The 23,502-nt window shown below is 35.1% G+C and overlaps 1 protein-coding gene across 1 annotated transcript; it reads left to right on the top strand.

Moving 5' to 3' along the window:
• The first annotated feature begins 19,612 nt into the window (after positions 1-19,612).
• Positions 19,613-20,059, top strand: LOC145665350 (protein CFDP2-like). The gene has a single exon (XM_081732647.1). It carries the CDS (start codon positions 19,613-19,615, stop codon positions 20,057-20,059), a length of 447 nt encoding a protein of 148 aa, XP_081588773.1.
• The last annotated feature ends 3,443 nt before the right edge of the window (positions 20,060-23,502 follow it).

The following is a 23,502-nucleotide window of genomic DNA, read 5'->3' as shown; positions in this document are numbered from 1 at the left end:
GACATTACTTGATAAAAGAATTTGATGTGCTTACGGACAACCAGGCTCTTACATGGATCCTAAGTAATAATAAGAGGCTAATGAAATCTGGGCCATTAGTCGAGACCCTATGTCAATTATCTTTCCAGATCAAACATGTTAGGTCTTGCGATAAGTTCGTAGCTGACACTTTGACTAGGGTCTATTATCCATTTGAATTTCGCATTATAGATGGGCCAATGGGACTATCTTCATTTAATCAAAATTTGAGGTTAGCACATGTGGAGGCTTCCATTAATTAAAGAACCCATAGATGTATTGCAAAGAGAAGACTCTGAGCTTAAGGAAATTATATAGAAGATCGAAAAGTGTGAGTCTGTCAGGTTATATTTTGAACAAGAAAATTTTAATAAAAAGAACTAATTCAGTTAATGACCCTTATAAGATCGTGATTCCCAAGAATATGAGGCGTGTTTTGGTGGATTATCATCATAATGATAAATTGGTTGGCGGTCATTCTGGCATTTTTAGAACATTAAAGAAGTTGTCAAAAAGATTTACTTGGGAAAATATGAAACATGAAATTTCAGAGTTTGTTCGATGCTGTCATCGTTGCAAATTAACGAAAGATGAAAATCAAAAGAAAATGGGTCATTTAATCTCCGAAGTTTTAATATATTTCCCACCTCTAGAGCTTTTAAATATATCCTAATAGGAGTAGACTATGCTAGTAGGTTTGTGGTGCTGGAAAATTGACAGAGAATCCATAACCGAGAAATTAATGGATATGTTTAGTAGGATGGGTTTTCCGGAGACAATATCAACTGACAATGCATCAGTTTTCATTTCTCAGTACTTCAGAAAATTTGTTTGGACTAGGCATAAAACACATAAAATTAAGTCTTTATCATCCAGAGGGAAATATTGCTGAACGCTTCATTAAAACCTTAAAGGCTACTATTCGCGCTTATTTTTTCTGATAAGCAGCACCTCTGGGAAAATCTTATTCCAGATTTGAAGTATACTCTGAATATAAGCGAGCATTCTGGCCTAAAGAGGGCTCTTATCGAAATCTTTACGGACGTCGTACTAACACCCTTTGGAAAATCGATGGGACCTCTCTGAGTCAGATATAGAGGGTAATTCAACCCAGAAACTCTGGTCGAATGACATGATAAACATTGGACAAACAAATTAATGTCTCAGAGAAGAAGAAAAGTATCGTTCAGTCTCGGGGATAATGTGCTTATACGTGCTCACGTGAAATCATCGTTGCAGGATAAAATTTCAAAGTCCCTGAGTGATAATTGGCTTGGTCCGTTTGTTGTACGTCGTTTCTTAACACCAAGTACTGTCCTTGTTTCGGACGAAAGTAATAATTTGGATTCGTTTAAAAGAAGTCATGTTTTACAGACTAAAATATATCGAGAACCTAGACGATAAATTATTAGAAAACAACAGCTGGAGGATTTATTAAATTTGTAGTAAATATATTTTGATCAGGAAATTTATTGTAAATTTAAAATTATTATTCATTTATTTATATCTTCTTATTAATATTTTTATTTATATCTTGTATATAATTGTTGTCAGTATTCAGTAAGATTTTATTTATTTGAAATGACATTTCATGGCCATGAAATTTCAAAAAATTATATATATATATATATATATATATATATATATATATATATATATATATGCAGAAAGTAGAAATCTCTTTGTAAATAAGATTTTTTAAATATATTAACTAGTTAACGTAAACGAATTTCGATTGATATTATTGAAAGTTTTTAAGGCAATTGTCTATATGTAGTTATTTATTAGATTTATATATTGGTTTGTTTGTCTAATATTGTATTTTTCTATGTTATAGATTTCCTGCAGCAAAAAATATTCCTTTAGAATATTTTTATTCTAAGGAGTGGAGGTTGTAGCATACCATCCCTTCGAGTTGCTACGAAAACGAAGAATGAATGCGTACTAGGAAAAATAAATAAAAATAAATATACATATTTATATTATTAATATAAAGTATATAATTTGTTAATTTAGAAGTTCAACCTTGTTAAAAATTTCTTGTTATAAAAAAGATTGAAAGGAAAAATGTGTGGAGGAATAGACTGAAGAATACTATAACTATTGAAAACTGGAGAAAAACGAGCTATGCGCGCACTTTTGGGGGCGGGGCCGAACTCGCCGATCCTAACCTGCCAATGTGACTCTTGGTTGCGTTGACTAGTTTCTTGGTTTGGGGATGTAGTGGTTTGTTCCGTTTTTCGCGTTCTCAGCTTCGATTGCTTTGACACCTAGGATATGTGTTTTAATAGAGTTACTGGTGAAACTCGGTGTTCCGTTCCAGTGAAATTAATACTGTTCGTTATTTTTTGTGAATTGAAAGTTATATTATATTTTGCAAGTTGGAATCAGTTATTAGTGATTTAAGAAGAATTTGGATAAGCAAAAGGTGATATATTTGAAGGAAGAAAGTTACAGAGCCGGAGAGGGATTTTGGTGGCCAAAGAGGCCAGTGAACATATAGTGAATGCTAATCCCTCATATTTCGTTAGTTTTGGTGCTCTCAGAGTTAATTCTAAGTATATTTTACGTCCTACTTCTCATTTAGTTATTTTTAAATATTTGTTTTTTTTAAAAAAAAAACAAAATTATAAAGAGAGAAAAATAATAGTGTTGGACAATTCCGATATTAAACCATTTGAGCGATTGCTGGATTTGACGTTGTTTCAACCTGTAAATTGAAAGAATTGCCCTTACGTAAAGTCCTTTCAAGTCGTTATTTATTACTAGGATTCTTCAGAATCGCGATAATTTTTAGAAAAATCTGACTGGCACTGAGCAAGGAATTGCTTTTTTATTAGTCATCTATCCAGTCAAAAGAAGCCAAGGTCTCCATTGAACGGAGACCGTCTGAAGGTTACAATCAAACAATCTAGATATAGGTGAGTGACAAATTTGATTTATATTAAACAAGTAGTTGTGTCACGTAATCTGTGTTAATATTGTGCAGTTGTCTGAAGAATTGGTTCCAAAAAGGGACAAAATTCGCGGAACTTTTGCATTTGTTTGAGTTCTTAAAAAATTCCTCCCAATTAAGTGGCGAAATACATTTCTTGATTCTAAGAGAGACCACGTGATTGAAACTCGAACCATTCCTGGATCCAGTAATTCGTAATCTAATTTGTTTTTCTTTGCAGGATATATATATATATATATATATATATATATATATATATATATATATATATATATATATATCCTGTTTTTATATTGAGTCTAAAATCATTATTTTCAAAGAAAACGAATATTCTCGATTTTTCTCTCCAGTTGTCAGTCAAGAGGTTCAACATTTGATATTTTGAATAAGCTCAAAGTTAATACTCAGTTTTGAATTATTTCTAAAATAGGGGTTTGTTCTGTGGAATTTTAAGAAGGTTGATATAGACAAATTTTGTTAAGATTTGACGACTGAGATTAGAGTTTAGTGATAAACTTGTAAGACAGGAATTACAGATTTAATACTTGCAAAATATTCAAGATTTCATTAATTATTAATTATTAATTTTTACTTCATTCTGAACTATTTTGATAGATTGGAGTTTAAAGAATATTTGAGATTAAAGCCAAAGATAAAGTTAATTAGACTGAAATTAGTCAAATTATTAACTGACCAGAAAATAGTAATTTCTAATAGTTTTGTATTTAATGTTTGAATACTGTGTATGTATATTATTCAAATGTTTTAGTGCATATACACCACCCTCATATTGGTTACAATAAAATTGTTATTTTTCGAAAAATTGAAACATTGTGTTTGATTGTTTGATCTGTTTATGTTTGAACTTTTTACCTTGTTTACTTTCTGGAAGTGAAATATTGGATCTATGGTCTATCCTTTGCATCGAGGTGGATTCGTGATATGGGACAACCCCACACAAGCCCACTCTGCCAGGCTTTATCCGAGTGAGCCCAGATTGAGAGTTTGTGTTATTAATTGGTTTTCTTTCTTTTTCCTCAAACTCTTGATTTTGATTCGAATGTGGGCATTACAGGCCACGAAGCTAGGCGGAAGTGGGCATTACAGTACGCAACTCCAAAAATAGCATTTTCAGTTTTCTTTATATACAGGGTGGACCATTTTAATCAATCCACGGAAATATCTGAAAATTGGTAAAACATAGAAGAAATATTTGAAGTACACGTTACATACTGCTAAGGGGGAACACCAAATTCGCCAAAAGTACTCCTCTGCGCCCCCCGTAAATGGGGGTAACGGGGGGCAACTTCAAAATGTCAAACGGGAACATGCGTCGAGTAATACCTCGTTCGTAAGGTCTCGGAAAACTAATTAACGCTGTTCCAAAAGATGTTTCATATTTAGCACCAGTTTCAAAATGGCCGGCATGATATGGTTCGGTAACTCCAGTACCCGTAGCATGAAAACCATAGAGGGTAAATGAGTGGAACAAAATTTAAATACGTAAATATTATCGAATGGCATATCGAATGATGTGATCCCTGTGATCCCAGCGGCTTCCCTGATGGGGTCTTGGGGGCTAACTTCAAAATTTCATATAGTAACATGAGTCGAGTGGAACCTCGTTCGATAAATCTTGCAAAATCAAACATCTTGCAGGAGAAAACGATTGAGGTGAAATGGCAGTGTTCTCAAAAGACCGCCGAAACATAGTATCCGTGTAAGAGAAAAGGTTTAGTAGCCATAGTATGAAAGCGATTGGAGATAAATCAACAGAAGAAAAACTGGAGTAGGTAACTGACGTAAGGCACATCGAGAGGTTTTGTCGGGGTGACTCCACTAAAAGGTATCCGGTGCCAACTTGAAAATTTCAAATAGCAACTTGAAGCGAATAACATCACGTTACATAGACAAATGAATATCTAACAGCTTCTGTAAGAATATTTTCGACATGAAACACCGTTTTCAAAATGATCGCCAAGACATGGTGAATGTGTAATATACCATTACAGTCTAATGTGATGATGTTTTTAATAGGAGGGTGCCCGAAATTTTTTGCACCGACTGTACTTGACGTTTAACAAAAAATTTCTGGCTGTTCATATAATTCGTAAATTTTGTCTGTTATTTTATTTCAAATTAACATGGAAAACTGTAAAACTTAGGAATTATAGTTTTGGGAATCGATCTCTTTATTTATATATTAAATTAGTTATAAGTCTTGTATATGGATATGTAAATGGATGATTACAAGTCTTACGGTGTCAGTGCTATCTGAAAATATAGGTCCACCATTGGACGGAAATTTTGGAATAAATAACCAATCTAAAATTCGGCAGAATTTTCTGGACCACCCTTCACCTCTCTTTTAGATACCTATGTCCTTCTGAAATCTAGTTTAATCCAGATTTTACCAAATTTTATTCGTTTCAAAGCCCGACCGCCAAAAATGCTTTGTTTTGATTGGAGGATTCACCCACGCTATGATGTTAGAGCGCGATTATTTCCATTCCCCTTCCTAGAATTTTTGTCGAAGACATCAGTTTGTTTGCTTCGAAAATAGTTGGTTTCCTGCAGTGGTAAACATCAAAATTCAGGTAACATTTGGATTTTATTAACGTGTAAAATCGCTGGAAGTCTCAAGGAGCCATGAATTATTAAATTTCAGAACAAAACTGGACTGAAAAGGTTGAAATAGGAAGTGCAAGTTAGTGACGCCATGATTTCACCTACCGATCGCTATGGACAGGATTCAGAAGTAGTGTGATTTCCGTTTTTCCTAAAATCGGTTCTGAAGATTAGTGTTTCCCCTGATTATTTCACCTTCCAATTTTCCTGCTAATTTAGGGTTATGAGACCTGTCCATATATAGATTTGCTTATGTAGGTAGCGAGTGATTCTTTTTTTTCTTTAAACATATACGGTGGTATTCAATTTTGGCGTTGTTAAAATAGGTGGAATAATGCATGTGTAAATTTACAGTAAGGGCTCCTATTTTACTCCTGACTTGGGAGTACAGCTTCCAGCGGGATGAGTTGAACATATAGTTTGCTCCGGGTTCCTGCCCCTTCAGGGCAGGGGTCCTATTGTTAGTCAATACTTTGATATGTCCCCTCGGGGGCATTGATTAAACAGGTTAAAAAATGTGAATTGGTGAATACAAGGGCCAACTGGCTCTTTTTCCGTTCCTTTCGTTACCTTTCATAGAGCCGATTAAAAAAAATGGTAAAATCTGAATGTTGTTGGTGTATATGTATCAGTACAACATGTATTAATGTAGTTTGTAGTTATGGATGTGGCATGTATGTGTTTGTAATGTAGTATCATTAGTAGCAATTGTAGTTAAGTGATGGAAGAGTGTGTGAAATAATGAAGTACGGACAGTGTATCATTTACTATTTACATTTTCGTATTCGATCAATAGCTAAACGCAACGCTAATAGCTATTTCTATAGTAATATTAGAAAATGAGAGTGTCATAGTATCAAAATTCCGTGTACAAGGTCACATTCAGTGGTTCAAGGGTTGATCATATCGTTGCTAGCCCCCTAGTGTCAAAATTTCAGTACTAACCGTCATTCTTATGTCGATGCTTTCAGTGATTTAGTTTCCATGGAATTGACCTTTCTTTTCGAAATAAAACCTAGAAAATATAATTCCCAGCCCATATACATATACAGTGTCCGGTTAAGGTTAGGTTAAGTGATTCAAAACTAATATTTTCCGAAAATTACAACATTCTACTTAGTCTAGAAATCAAAATATTTAAGTAAATAAACAATACGTAAATTCTTAACAGAAGTCGGGCGATATGATGCTAGTTTTTCGCTTTGAAATTATATTAAATGTTCATCTTTCTTTTTTCTCCGCGGGTGCAGAATAATTTCATTGTTGTCAGAATTTTCATAAAAATTAAATAATATCGTGGAGAACTCTTTCTGTGAACATACATATATTTTTTTCTACATGAAGCTACGAAGTATAACATAGTATTGTTTGCGTGGTAAGGGAGTCGTGTGTTCGAGGGATGTTTTGTGTGGTGGCCGGAACATGAAATGTTGGCAATGATTTATAGATTTAGAAGTATATGACGTAGTGTGCATATAGTCTGGGTGTAGTTAAAGAAATATGGTGTTTATGAAATACGACGTCGTAATGAATGAATAAAATGATAGTATGAATATATTGTGAAACGAAATGAATGAGAGGACACCCATATACATACATATATATATATATATATATATATATAAGCCCAGTTTATGATTAGTCACGTTTCGGTAAAAGAATATATATATATATATATATATATATATATATATATATATATATATATATATATATATATATAAGGATTATGTGTAGCTATCAACATCTCGGGTTCTGGCCCCTACACCGGAGCATTCTGCGAACATGTGGGTGAGATATTGCCGGACTAGGTTAGTGCTTAATATCTTAATTTGTTTTTGCAGTCGTATTCGTTCACAATAATCTCGTTTAATAATATTTGTAGCATCATATAATCGCTGACTGAACATATTTAATAATCAATTATGGAAAGGCAATAGTTGTTACACAACTTGGCTGTAGTGAATTATATTTTCTGGTCGGCTTTAAATAGAATATCCTGCTCCGTGAGATTTTTTTTCTTCACGTTACCTACTCGGGCTAGCTTACAGTATTCATGGAGGCGACAGCTCTGACAGGGTTACAGAATCAAAACAATTAGTTATTGAAACTTATTTCCCGTACCCGGGCATCGACCCCTCCCCCCTTGAATATTTTCGTTTTCTTTTCTCAGTTTTCAAACTAGATAGTGATGGAAATTAATCGATGCCTCAGAATTTAGCGTATTCTGCGAAGGGGAGCTATCGGTGAAGTTTGGCAATAGAAATCACGGATCCAAAATTCAGTTTATTTAATTTTTTTTTATTTCTGGCAAATCCATAATTAGGGTCTTTCTTATTTCATTGCCTTCGGTCTAATTTTCGTACTTTCCTCTAGACCCTTTCTCAGTTTTCGGAGAGATCGGATAATTTTTTTATTGTTTTAGAAATTTCAAAATTTAGGGCAATGACATCTTGCCCTCCCCCCTTTCTCCCTTTCGCCTGTTGGTTTGGGCCGGATACGGTTAGTAAATAATAATTTTACAAGCAATAACTTGTGAAGTTATTATTTACAAGACACGGACTTGCTTCTTGGCACCACGTGTCCCTCTTAAGTCTACGTATTTGAGTAGACCACCTTTTTGGCATATTAAGAGAATATTTTGGCTATGGATTTGTTGAGAGTGAAATTGGACTTCTATCTTTATAGTGTTAGTTATTTCTCACTTAAGTCTTTGGCGCCCCTATTCTTCGTCTTCCTTCTTCTCTATCTCTCTCTCTGTCTTCATTCTTCAAGTTTTTTTATAAACTTTCAACCTGCACCCCCCCCCCCAGATTTTGAACTTGTCGCTTACAATTTATTTAACGTACAACTCTGATCTAAAATTACCAGCTGAGACGTTGCGAGATACGATTCGTTTGATGAAATAGTTAGGGACTGGGTTTACATTATATTTGACCCATCGCCGAAGTGAGTAACGATTCGGTACACCGTAATTTTCCACTTTCATTCCTTCACCATTGTCCGTCTGGGATTCTTTTTTAATCCATTGGTCACTTTCCTTCCGTTTTGGTTTTCGTTTATCTCATAGTTAACCTGGGCCCAGAAATTGTATTTTGGTTTATCTATTTATATCTTTAGGAATGTTCTGTGTTATGTGCCTGCCTCACAAAGTTTTTTTTTATTATTTATGCACGAATTGACTATATGAAAGTTAAAATTTATAGACGCGCGGTATCAGGTAAAAAAATCATTTTTTTTCATATGTAATGTCGGAAGTCATTTGTTTTTCCTGTACAATGTTTGCAACCTTTTCAGAAATTATTGTTGGGGTTATTAATTTAAACGTGTGCGCATTTATTAAATATATATATATATATATATATATATATATATATATATATTATATATATATATATAGATAGATAGATAGATAGATATATAGATATAGATAAATGAATACGTCGAAATGTACATGTGCTTAATATGTGAATATGATGTTAAAGTAAAAGTATAATATTAAATGAATTATATGGATATATGTAAGAGCGCTCGTGTCTGCCCCCCCAAACGTGTATTGGTTGCTATAGTTTACAAGTAAGTTTCCGACGAATATAATAATATAGATTTTTTTGTCAAGAATACTGCTGTGCACTCAAATAATTTTCCTTTCTTCTGAATAGATGTAAATAATAACCTATGTAATCATTATTTAATGGCATGTATTAAGAAGTAATGGCAGGTCTAAATGTAACCCACATCATAATGAATATTATCCCTGAGCGACCAACCTGAAACTATTGTGGAAAGTGTACCTTAAATCCCTCTCACCTGCATATGTATCCTATGACTTGACCAGTGTTTCTTTAATTTAAATCATTACAATCCTTACATCTGTGGAAGATCATCTTAAATCCGAACAATATATATATATATATATATATATATATATTTACAAAAGTGATCCTGGATAAATGAAAGGTTTCATGACGTGTCCCAGTGATGAACAAGTAACTCGAAATTATCCGATTAATAAAGTTGTAAATGGACTGACTAAGAGGAGAAACATCCTCTGGCGGAATGTAATTTTTAAAATCCCTAGATGGGTATAAACGTTGCATTATGGGAGTGCAGATATAAACTGCTAATAGAGTCACAATCTAAATGTAGTTGATGAATGGTTTTTATAAACCAATATATATATATATATATATATATATATATATATATATATATATATATATATATATATATATACTAGCAGCGTTCACCCCGCTTCGCTGCGGTCACCCCGGAACGCAATAAACTTTGTTACTTAGATAATTTTTACTTTTTCGCTTTCAAGTGATATGATAAAAACCATAGAAGATTGCAGTAAATGTTAACATTATATCGCCTGTCATTTATGTTAACCCGCCGAGTGACACGGTCATGTGGGTTGCATATAAATACGATTAGATTTAGCTATGATGAGCTAACAAAGGATTTCTACGTTATGGACACTTGAATGGTCAATTATCTCAAGACACTGCTAATTGAAAATTAAAGTGATATGATAAAAAACCATCTAGGGTCCAAATCTTAATAACCCCCCAAAAATGAAAGAAATTGGTTCAGCCGTATTAGCGTGATGAGCTAACAAAGGATTTGTACGTTCTCTTTTATATATATATATATATATATATATATATATATATATATATATATATATATGTTAAATGGAGCGAAATGTTTTGGACACTACGAGTAGTGCGTGATTTGTGATTTGAACGCTCAGAATTATTAATATTTTATTTCTCAATGTGAGGTAGAGACTCATAAGTTCTATTACACCCAAAAAATTTTTTTCTTTTCTTTCTTCTTTGTCCATTTTTTTAAAAAGTAAAATAAGTGTCTTTTTTTTGCGTATGTCGCAAATCATAATTTCGCTTTAGCATGCCTAAGATATAATATATGTAATTATTTTTTCTTCTTTCCATTTGTCAATATGATCAAATATATGAAGACTTACTAAAGTATAACTCTATGTATTCTATTGATATATAACCAAGAACTTGTGCTTTTAATATTTTGTTTATAATTATTTGTTTTGTCTTTTCCTTTTCACTATGAATGTAATAAATTATTTGTACCTTTGTAGCTAGCTGGTTTCCTTTAAACATATATACACTGTCCTGAGTGAGTGAGCGAGTGAATGCATGATAGATTTAATTTAAGTAATTTTAGTAATATCAGTTGTCATATTAACGTTTATATGTGTCATGTTTTAATATATGTGTTAAGGTAAATAACCTAGGTCATGAAGGACCGCTATTAACGGTTTAAACCGGCTCTAGGAGTGAGACGAAAATAGCAGGATGAGCCTAAATACGACATCTTTCTTCCAGGAAGTTGAAACTCTTATTGATACGATACATAAATTTATATTGAGTTTATAACTTTGATTTTTTTGGCTAATTCATATGTGTGGTCGATCCCAGAGAACAGAGTCCAGATGCTGGATGGTTATCAATCATCGTTTGGAATAACATTACAAGGAATAAATTCGATTTTCTCCTTTCCTGGTTTAGGTCTGGGCAACCCTACGAGCGTGGTGCCTGGAGCTAGGTCGGGGTGGTATGTAGGAACATGTGTCTATTCCGAAACATTCTAAAATCGATTAGTCGTTAATAACACTTAAAATGATTCATCTTTCAACGACTTTCCCGACTTTTTACTATAGTTCCGGAATTATCCAGTAATCTGTTTCTTATACAAATACCCTATTTGTCTTCTTTTTTCCCTCCCTGTTCCTACCTCCTTCTTTTACCCTTCTACTTTCTTCTCTTTCTTTTCCTATTTCTGAATGAAAGAAAACGGAGTCATGACTGAGAGTAGTCGCTATCGGCACGGTCAATAACTTGTTTCGATGAGTTTCTTCGGAAGTCCTATATGGGATAATTAACCATGAGATGAGTATGCGTTGAGGGACGAACAATAATAAAAAAGTTTATTGAAATTTACTTTATTGGAAAATAATCATAATTTCAATTAGTAGGTGATGTTTCGTAATCGCCCTCGTTAAAAAATTAATTCTAGCGACTCCTCTACTCTCTCTCACTCTTCTTCGTTTATTATATATGTTTTATATTTATATATATATTTTATTTTTTTTCGTTTTCTTTCAAATGTGTCTAAGAAAACGTCTAGTGCCCATAGTATGAATACGGTTAGAGATAAATGAAAATAACAAAAATTAAATAGGAAAACCACGGAGGCGTTCCAAGGCTCGAGAATGATACAACAGAGAAAAAAATGTTAGAGTAAAATTGCCATAATGTATAGAAAGAAATTTAAGTTCTGCAAAATAATCTCTTCCTGTTCTCTGTATGTGAGTGGGGTGGAAAGTAACTGTGAAAGTTCAAATGAGAACTCTACTCTTATTCGCAAATTAAGGCTACGCTACAAATAAGTATGGTGTGGTTGAAACATTTGTTTGTAAGGATGACGCTGTAGTGACTAAAAAAGGTGAAATTTTATTTGAATGGTAACGCATATCTTTATGGCTGAGTATGATTTGATGTGAAAACAGAAGGAACGTTATAAGAAAGAAGTTGTCGAATAATTCAGTTGCTGGAACTTACAAACGTGTGAATTTGCTAATCTCTGTCGCCACAGAAACTTCTATGCAATGCGTGCTGGTTACTCGGTAAGCATTTCGGGGATATACATACACACTGTTTCGTCCCTCAAGCTCACGATATGACATGAGTGCTAATAGTGAAATAAAATGTAACTGTGGCCATCCGCATTAACTCAGTGCACCAACTCTCTATCCATGAAGTCTGCCTTCCAAACAGCATTGGGTAGGTCAAGCGTACGCCCAAACCGTTGTCCGGTCGGACATTGAAATTTTGAAGTTAGCCCCAAGACCCCTTCAGGGAACCCGCTGGGACTGCAAGATGTTTGATTTTACAAGATTTATCGAACGAGGTTCCACTCGACTCATGTTGCTATATCAAATTTTGAAGTTAGCCCCCAAGACCCCATCAGGGAAGCCGCTGAGATCACAGGGATCACATCATTCGATATGCCCTATGATTCAATTCCGCCAAATATGAAACATCTTTTGGTACAGCGTTACTTAGTTTTCCGAGACCTTTCGAACGACGTATTACTCGACCCATGTTTCCATTTGATATTTCAAAGTTACCCCCGTTACCCGCATTTACGGGGGGAGGGGAGGGGTACTTTTGGCGGAATTGGTGTTCCCCCTTAGCAATATATAACGTGTACTTCAAACATTTCTCCTATGTTTTATCATTTTTCAGATATTTCCGTGGATTGATTAAAATGGCCTACCCTGTATATATATACTTTTGAAGTGCCCACTTGGTGACAAATCGACCTAACTCTATCTCTTCTCCTTGCCGTGTGGCTGTTGCCTAGCCCGTCGTCCCGCACAGTTCGTTGATGAATTGCAAAATGACTTCGAGGCAAGAAGAGTTCTCCAGTTAATCAAATTGAATAGCACCGAGAAAACTGGAGAAGAAAACTTTGAGTCGGTACAGAAAACAGCAATAGTTCATGATCGAGTAATAATTATGTGTCTATTGCTGATCAGGGATCGTTACCATCAAGAACAGAATTGAATAACGCCAAGAAAACGGTTGAAGAAAACGCTGAATTTAATGGTATAGTAAACGAAAATAATTTGAGTTCATGTACAAGTGATGCTTGTATATGCAAAACGATAAAGGTGAACCGGTTAATAATGCTGATTTTGTAACCGAAGAAAACACGATAAGTTTAGCAGAAACAGCACATGTACTTGACTCAAAGCAATGGACACTACTAGATGAAAAATGTCTTCTATCTTTCAGGCTATTTGTGGATACCGTGCAAGTACAACTTTGCGTCCTCGGAGGCACAGTACTCAGATACCTACTTGCCCTCTTCTCCGTACGTTGTGAACTGCTGCGTAGAAAGTACGTGTACCCTCGAGTGGAACAATTAGAAGTCTGACGGGGCAAGGTCTCGTGAATACGGCAAATGAGTTAACATTTCCTAGTCAAGGTTGTTTAAGACGTTGTTTAAAAATTTTGAAATGTGATGCTGCGTTATCATGAAGAAAAATTATCTTGCCGTGTATTGTTGCCCATTGTGGTCGTTTCAAGATGAAAGCATGCTTCAAATAGATTATTTATTTTCGGTAGCGATTACGGTAAAGGTTTGACCAGATTTTAGCAGCTCATAATACACTACAACCTCCTTATCCTACCACACACAAAGAATAGTTGGGTCACGGTGGCTCAGCGGTACAGCGTTCACCTCTGGTGCATGTGGTTCCGGGTTCAAACCTTGCTCCCGCCAAGTAAACTTTGTTTTGGACAAACACAGTGTGCGTCGGTTTTCTCGGGGTTATCCCGTTTCCTCCCACTTTCTTCATTCCACCATTTCACTCATTTCTCATAATCACCGTCTCCTTTGGCCTAACCGGCATAATCGTGGGACGTAAAACTCAAAAAATTCAAAGATTACAAAGAATTGTCTTATTTCCGAACGGTTTGGCTATGCAGTAGATGTCGATGGTTGACATGGGTCACCCACGCTTTTCGGCTTTGAGGATGCTCAAAATAAATCCAATTTTCAATGCCAGTTACTGTTCAATGTAGAAAGTACTTTCGTTGGTGTTGTTAAAACAAGAGTTCACTGGTGACTTTTCGAGTTTCGATAAAACGATCAGCAACGTTTAATTTGCGTTTCATCTGCGGCAAACTTTATTTTGAGTATGACACAATTTTCATTCAGTAATGCTTACAGTTGTTCGTCTTCAAAATTTTCCATTTGGCCAGGCCATTCGTTGTGGTTCACTTCAAAACCATCATTTGCAAAGCGATTAACTCATTGTTAAACAGAATAACAGAGTTCGGTGAATCATTACTCGATCTCATTATTACCGATAAAATTGACATGATAGCATCAAGTGGCGTTAGTCCATCCATTGGATCATCCGATCTCTGGGTGACACATGCTATCCTGAACATTAAGAAACCGCCCAGAAAGTCATTTAATATTATTCAATATCGCCACTTTAATATATTTAATCACGACGCATTTCTACAAAATGCTGAAGCCTTGAACTGGAAACAAATTGAATCTCAGGAATCTATAAATGCTAAAGTTAATTGTCTTCAGACTTCTTTAAAACATCTGTTTTATCAGCACGCACCAATAAAAACAGCTAAGGTTTCGAATAACATATTGCCTTATGTGTCTAGTAATACGAAGCTGCTAATGAAAATACGCGATCGTGCGCTCTACAGGTTCAAACGCGCTAAGTTGCAGCAACACTGGGATGAGTACAAAGAGCTTCGTAATTTTACTACGGCAGTTATTCGACAAGAAATGATTGCGTATTTTTCCTTTCGTATAAATAACGCTAAAACAATAAAGACACTTGGCGGACGTTACATAATTTGGGAATAGGTGGAAAAAGTTAATCGTTGAACCTCCCTGAACTAAATTCTCCTGATGTCATAAATTTTCATTTTGCTAAGATTTCCGATATCTCAGTAACAAGTGACGATACATTTGAGAAACAAATGAATCGGTACAGTTCACTGAAACACACTGCTTGTGGAACACCTTTAATGTTAAGACCTATTCATGAACATGAAGTTAGAAGAGCGATTGTTAACATTAAATCCAATGCAGCGGGCTTTGATGAAATAACCCCACATATGCTTAAAATAGCTTTACCTGTTATCACATCTCCCGTAACTAATATTGTGAACTACTCTTTATTGAATTCCCTGATCCCTGGAAACTAGCTAAAATTCTGCCATTACCAAAGAAGCATTGTATTAAATCAACTAGTGACCTTCGGCGAATAAGTGTATTGTCAGTTGTTTCAAAGGTAATTGAAAAGTTAGTGCTTCAGCAAATGATTTCATATATTGATAACTCTGACATAGGTCCATGCAAACAATCTGGGTTTCGTAAATTTCACAGCACTTCTACTGCATTCTTAGGTATTAAAGACAATGTGCTTCATGCATTAATGACAAATATGTGGTCAAACTAGTCTTATTAGACCTCTGAAAGGCATTTGACCTTGTACAGCATGGTGTTCTCTTAACAAAAATGAAATACTATAACTTTTCAGTAAATACCATAAAATGGTTCGAATCCTATCTACATGGGAGAAAACAGCAAGTTACTTTATGTAGTTCCTCTCATTATAAAATTTATGAAGCTGTTGTACTTGATAGAGGTGTTTTACAAGGCTCAATTTTAGGGCCAGTTTTGTTCACCTTATACACTGCAGATCTGGTATGTTGTACAGCATTCAAAGATGTACTGTTACGCAGACGACACTCAATTGTTTATAAAAGCCTTGCCTCACAACTTGCCACAAGTTGTTCGACTCCTTAACCAAGATCTTAAGGCTATCAGTAACTGGTGTATTGATAACAGTCTTATTATTAATCCCTTAAAATGTACTTATACTGTTCTAGGTTCCGCTAATCAACTTAATAAAATTGCTCCTGACAAAATAGAATTACAAATCATGGACTCAAACATTAGCTAATCATCTTGTGTTAAAAGTCTTGGAGTACAAATTGAGGATAAACTTTCTATGAATAATCACGTCTCTACTCAGTGTTCAAATGCTCTAGGAATACTAAGAAACTTGTACAAAATACGATGCTGTCTGTCCAAAGATCCAAGCTACTCCTGACACAAACGCTGATACTGTCTGTTTGATTATTGTGATGCTGTGTATGGCCCGCTTCTAACAAAAAGCAATGCCATCCTGATCCAAAAGGTACAAAATACATGCATCCGCTTCTGTTACAACATACGAAAATTTGATCATATTTTGCCTATTCTGAACAGGAATAGCATGCTGACAATGTCGACAAGACGACATTTGCATTATTGCTCTCTCATTTATGAAATTCTTAAAACAACACGCCCCGCGTATTTATATAAAAAAAACTCACTGCTAGCTCAACTATTCACACTCAGTTAGCACGCAAAAGAAATACGTTTGATATTCCGCACCATAGACTCAAGCAAACCACTGCGGCAGTTTCAGTATTAGCACCAAGGTCCTGGAATGCTCTACCAAATGTAGTAAAAGAAGCTAAAACATTTAATTCTTTCAAGAAAATGTTAAAAATGTATTTACTCAGCCAACAAAATTTAAGTTTAGGTACCCATGATTTGTATTCTATCACTTGAACCATGTAAATGAAATCAGACTTGACTTGGTACATATTCTTTATTAAATAATCATGCATTCTAAAAATATTTCATCACCGTCCTCCCTACATTGTGAATCACATTCATAACTTATTTTGTCTCTATGTTATTGATCGGTATGTATTTGTTTTCATGTTTGTATTTGTATGTTTTTTCCTTTCTTCACTTGTCTTACTTGTGCGTGTGTGTGTGTTTTGTTAAAAGTACCACTTTTTTCTTTTCTTTTTTTATCATCTTACTGTATTCCTGTATTTTGTTGTATATAACCGTATCTTTCGACTCAATTGATTGTATGTTTTTTGTATAACTCAATGTACTTCCTTGACAAGGGTTAGGTGGTAGAGCAGCAATATGCTGAACCTCGCCCGGTTGAATAAAGCCTTTCTCAATTCAATTCAATTGTTCGTACCAATTTATGAGATGGAGCATGTTTACAATGCGTTTTTAGAAGTATATGACCCCTTGCAGAAGCACTTTTCCTCAAACTGAGTGATGGATCAACAACTCCAGCATATCTTTTTTTTTTTTTTTTTTTTTTTTTTTTGTGGCACGAACTTTGCCATGTTTCATCGTAAATATCTCAATACAGTTAATGCCTTTGCCCCACTTGGCTTTTTAGTATTTAATGCTTCTTGTCACTAGAACAAAATAGCCCATTCAGATATCTCACATCTAAATCATTCTACTGCAACTCCATCTGTTTAAAACTATCCACATTACTAACTGGTAAAACTAGTATTCTCACAAAACAGCACTATTATACATAGTATAATATTAACATTATATTCTATAATTGTTGACAACAAATGAACAACGAGAAGTGCTATTAAGGCGGAATTTTCTACAAACTAGATCTTAATTTACTTCCCCTATATTTCTCTCAGTATTTCCGTCAGTCTCGTAGGCCTACACGATTAATATAAATTAAAAAAAAAACTGGAACATGGAATTGCCTTTCCCTCTCAAGTTAAAAGAAGTCGTCATTTTGCTGAGACAGTTCAGTTTTTTCAAAGTAAAAGTCCCAATTCCTTGCTGATTAAAAACATTCAATCGATACCGAAACGTTTCCCGAATCTGGACATTTTGTTCAAATAACATTCCATTTGTTGTAGTTGTTTATTTGTTACAAACTCACGTCTGACTGTCTATTCATAGTAAATTACTCTATTTATATAATATGTGCATTAACGGAACATGAAATGTGTTATTTGTGAACATACAAGACTATTACAGTTCAGTAGGGGGCAATAGTAAACATACAAAACTAGAAAGGGAGCGAAAACATTGATTATTTGTTAATGTGTTCAATCTGCAAACCGTATAATAACTCATGATCTGTTAATGGCTTTCTAGACCTTTTGGTTATCATATTATTTCCAGCACACTAAGTCATCCCACTAAGTGGACACCGAAACGTTTAGTTACCTCAGCATGCAATTAAGTGGTAAAACAGACCATCTGACCTCAGGAGTGTTTTCTTGAATTAGCCTAGCTGTATGTACCCAAAGTATGTCGTGCAAAGGAATGATGATTTTTGCAGGATGATTTTCATGAAGTTTCTCCTGTTTTCGTCGCGGCTACTGAGCATATGTATCTGTACTAATAGTTAAATTTGACTTCAAACACTGGTGATGATTGATACTTGAACAATAACACCACGATATACTCAACAAAAGGTTTTCCTTGGATGTTTACTTTCGGGCTTTGGTGGGGTGTTAAATCCTTATGAAACCAATGTATGTAGGTAACCCATTTTTGACCACCTGTTATAATACTTTCTAAAAAAAAAGGTTAGGTATTTACCCGTAAGAGCATACTTGTAAAAATTGATATGCGATGTGTTTTATTCCGTTCACTGAGATTGTGAGGTGCTCTTTCTTCTACCTTGCTGACTTCCTCTAATTTCTCCATATTACGGCAAACAGTTCACATTGATGTATTCAACCTTTATTTTGTACAATTTTTGCATGATGCGAATTTTGCTTTCATATTGTCTTTAAGCTTTCTTAAAGTACTGGAGAGGTTTGAGAAAAGCCTTCGTGTCTCATCCTAAACGGAGGAAATATCCCAACCTACATTTCCTCGCAGGAGAAAATGGGCAACATCCTAAGAGGATAACGTAGGTAGACACCAAATGACTCCCGGAATAAGAAGTCAGCCTCTACCAAGTACAAATGGCCTTTTTGGGTGGCGGATGAGCGGGTGGAGGTCAGAGCACCTTTTTGGCCTTAGCGACGGAGACTGTTCTAATACGCGGATAACCGACCAAGAGGTCAACTGCATGCAGATGTGGAAGGGAAATGGAAATACTACTACCTTATCTTCTCCCAGACGGGACGAAGAAGGAGAACAAATATAATGATGGTTCTTCCTAAGGTGAAAAATTCCGGAGGTAAAATAATTTCGAGTTCGTATCTCCGGGTGGGGACTTTTCCGAGAAGATTTATTTTATAAGAGAATAATAATAACTTCCATTTCAGCATAGAAATCTTGAACGTAGGGATATGACTTATGAATAAAATTGAAAATTTAAAGGTGGAAATGGGCAAATGTAAAGTGAACATAGTGGGCTTAAGTGAGCTGCGATGGCCAGAAAAAGGTGAGACAGTATCGGGAAATTACACAATATTCTATTCGGGTGGCGTTAAGGCCCAGAATATTGTCGCGACAGCAATGAAGAACGAAGTAGCAAGAAGTGTAACAAAAGTGGAACGCTAAAGTGTCCGTTTCATATTTCTAAAACTAAGTGCAAAACCAGTGGATATTGTGCTAATCAAGTATATGTCAACAAACGATCATGATGATAATGACGTAGAAATACTGTATGATGAGATTAGCGATATATTGCACCAGGAGGGAAGAGGTAAGGTCAACGCCATAGTAATGAGATACTTTGAGAGCGTAGTAGGAGGAGAAGCGAATAAAGTGGTGGAACCATTTGGGCTAAGTAGAAGAAATGAACAGGGTCAAATGCTTATCGACTTCTGTAGGCAACATGATACGATGGTGACGAACACGTGGTATAAGAAAAGAAAAGCCAAGCTGTACACACGAAAAAGTCCTGAAGATACGAATCACTACCAAATAGATTACATCCTAGTGAAGCAACGTTTCAGGAATAGTGTACGAGATGTGAAAACACTACCGGAAGCGGATTTTGATTCGGATTGCAGCCTCCTAGTGGCGGAAGTGCAAACCTTTTTAAACGCAATCGAGAAAAATGAGTAAAGAAATAAAAAACGGAACTTAGAGTGACTAAGAAGTATGGACTGTTATGTGAAAGAAGAGATTGAAGAAAAATTCTTTGTGATTGGCGATATGGTAGAGAATGTAGAAAACTGTTGGATAAAAGTTAAACAGATCTTACCTAACACACTGCACAACAACATTATCAAGATGGAAAGAGCACTGAGAAAACTGTAGTAACTGAAATCATGTTTAAGAAGATGGAAGAACACAGAAGTGCAAAAAGCACACACATCAAAGAATGCAGATAGCTGAATAATGAATTTAGAAGAGAGACGGACGAAACCAAAGAAAAGTACATGGAACAGATAATGGAATTTCAGCTGCGCGGCGGATATGATCTGATACATCAAAAAGCACAAGAATTAGGAGGAAAGTTAACAAATGATACGCACATTTGGTATCGAAGATCAACAATGTCATGTAATCACTGACCATCAAGGAATTCTTAGAGTGTGGGAGGAACACATAAAAAATTCTGTATGACAAGAAAGACCGCCTCAAGATGTTGCAACCGAAGCAGAGGAAGAGGTGGATGATGAAGAAAAAGGAGCCAGTGTATTCAAAAATGAAGTAGTACAAGTGATCAAAGACATGAGAAAAAGGAAGGCCACTAGAGATGGCGGATTTGACGAAAGTATTAGAAGACAATGGAATGAAAGTGCTGACTTCAATTATTGATAAGATCTACCTAGAGGAGAATGGCCAAAGAATTTTCTTGATGATGCAATGATTGCATTACCCAGGGAAAAGGAAGCAAAGAAGTGCAGCAATCACAGAACTATTAACATTATTTCCCACGATGAAAAGGTAATTGCGCTCATAATGAACAGAAAGCTGGAAAATAAAATGGAAAAGATATTGGAGCAAGATCAATTCGGATTCCGGATAGGAAAATGCACCAGTGATGCCATTGAGTTTATGAGAATTATCTCAGAACCAGTTCTGGACGTAAACGTAGAGTTATTTTTGTGCTTCATATGCTTGCAAAAAGTTCTCGACAATATCAATTAGACGAAACTTTTGCAAATAGTTAAATAAATTATGGTGTGCTGGAGAGACCGATGGCTCATTCGCAACCTGTACATAGGACAACGAGTCAAGATGTGCTAGAATGAAGAACAAACCAATACTGTGGAGATTGGAAAAGGAGTCAAAATGGTTGTAGCATGTCACCCTAATTATTCAACATTTACAGTGAATGGTTAACGAAGGAAGCATTAATGGGAATTGGATATTTTAACATTGAAGTGTTTATTATAGCTAGAACTGAGAAAGGACTACAAGAGATGATTGGCTAAATAGTTGACACTGGGAAACTGGGAATGGAAAACATCGAAAAAATCGAAAGTCATGAGAAAATCCTGTTTAAATGTGCCCTTACCGGTCAGAGTTAAACAAAGAGTACTTGGAAAGGTCGACCATTTCAAATATCTGGAAAGTACATTAAAGAAGGACGCGTACTGCACGAGAGAGATCATTTCGATAATTGGCATAGCCAAGGAAGCATTTTACAGGAAAAAATCACTATTAACTTGCAGGCTTAATATTGGACTAAAAAAGAAATTTGTCAAGTGCTATATATGGAGCATTGGACTGTATGGTTCAGAGCCTTGGACATTACGGAAGTTAGAAAAGAAATATTTAGAGAACTTGGAAACGTGGTGTTGGAGGAAGATGGAGAAGATAATATGGACAGGAAGAGTAACACACGGCGACGTTTTAAAACGGATAGGAGAGAAGATCGTCCGTAGAAAGGCCAATTGGATTGGACACATCTTGCAAACAAATTGTCTTCTTCAATGTGAAAGGAAAGCGAGAATAGGAAGAAGAACGCAAGTGATCGTTGATTTGAAAAATATAAGAAAATATTGGGAGTTAAAAGTTTAACATGAAAATCGAGAAACATGAGGAAAGCTTCCAGGACCAAACTGAAAATTGAGAAGAAAGGGAAAAAAACTCATTAGCCCCAGGACTTACCAAAATGCAGAAAATAATAATAATAATAACTTTATTTTTAGTGCCGTGAACAGCTCATTGGCAAAAATACAGCACTATGTAAAGACCATTATACAATCATTTAAAACAGATCAGAAAATTTTTGATATAGAATGAATATTAGCAATTTAAGACCCTTTCAGAAGTTTAATATAAGCACATTTTAAGATTAAAGTTGATTGTAAAATAATATTAAAATAGATACAGTCAATATCATAAAATACTATTTACAGAACTATGCAAATTAAAACTTCATTTAACTGTTGTTTAAATAATGAGTCAACTATGCTTAAAATTTCGTATCCTCTATGTAAAAGATCCTGGTTACCTATTGACACATTTTCACATAAAATATTGCTTCTTTGAATAAAATGTTATAACTAAAGATATTCTGAAGATATATAATAACAATAAAATCAAGACTCTTGTCAGAAAGTTAAAACACTTTAATCTTTGGAGAAAAAAATATAATTAATACTGCAAATCATGGATAGTCTGCACCTTCGTTTGAGGACGAATATTGAAGTCCGTAGGCCTACCCAGGTTTGCATCTAAATGAACATTAGAACACAATATCTGTTTAATATTGATAGGGGCTAGCTGACAGGTTTGCAGTGGTGTATTTGACGGGTTTTGATATGGTAACTATCCTAGCAAACTCCTGAGCCTTCCCTATTGTACACGGTAAGTTAAATTCGTGCTTAATTAAAACTATATTTGTTTAAATTTAAAACTCATGACCGTTATCACCTGTACATCACGGACAGCAATCCGTCAGTAAATCTTTGTTTTCGCCCAGGGGAGCTCATGTGGTTCGGATACCACGTTAATCAGTAAGTCCACGTCTCATATAACTTCGCTGCTGAAAGGGATGATAAACTCAAATATATCACATCACATATCTTTGTTTTCGCCTTTGTTTTAGCCCATAAATGTCTCTGTTCATGAGCTCCTTCGTGGTCAAGCGGTTAGCGTACGCGCCTTTAACGTGGAAGACCCGGCTTTGATTTCCGGCTACAGCTTACGTGGTTGGGAGTCCACGTTTACCAGTAGACTGACGTCTCATATAACATCGTTGCTGAACGAGACGTTAAACTCAAACTCATTGTCTTTGTTCATAAATTTCTTTGTGTATGGTTTTGCATATACGTGGCATGGACATTAAATTTTGATTTCTACGTCATATGTTTCTAGTTACATAAACACCTATAGGACGAACACAATAAACTTGGAATATCTACATTGTTTGCGTATGGAAAATCATCACGCTGTGCTGCACAGGAGAGCCGTGTGTATGGAATTCTATACACATGGCAATTAACGTGTTAAGAAATGTATAATAATAATAATAAACAGAAAACGATACTATCACTTATATAATTTATAAACATAAGTTAACATTTAATAAGCATATAACTACAATGGAA

This window comes from Thermobia domestica, chromosome 11 (genome assembly GCF_964235325.1).
Source record: "Thermobia domestica chromosome 11, izTheDome1.hap1.1, whole genome shotgun sequence".
NCBI classification, from domain to species: Eukaryota; Metazoa; Arthropoda; class Insecta; order Zygentoma; family Lepismatidae; genus Thermobia; species Thermobia domestica.
Note: the sequence above shows the minus strand (reverse complement) of the source record. Positions and strands in the feature narration are given on the sequence as shown.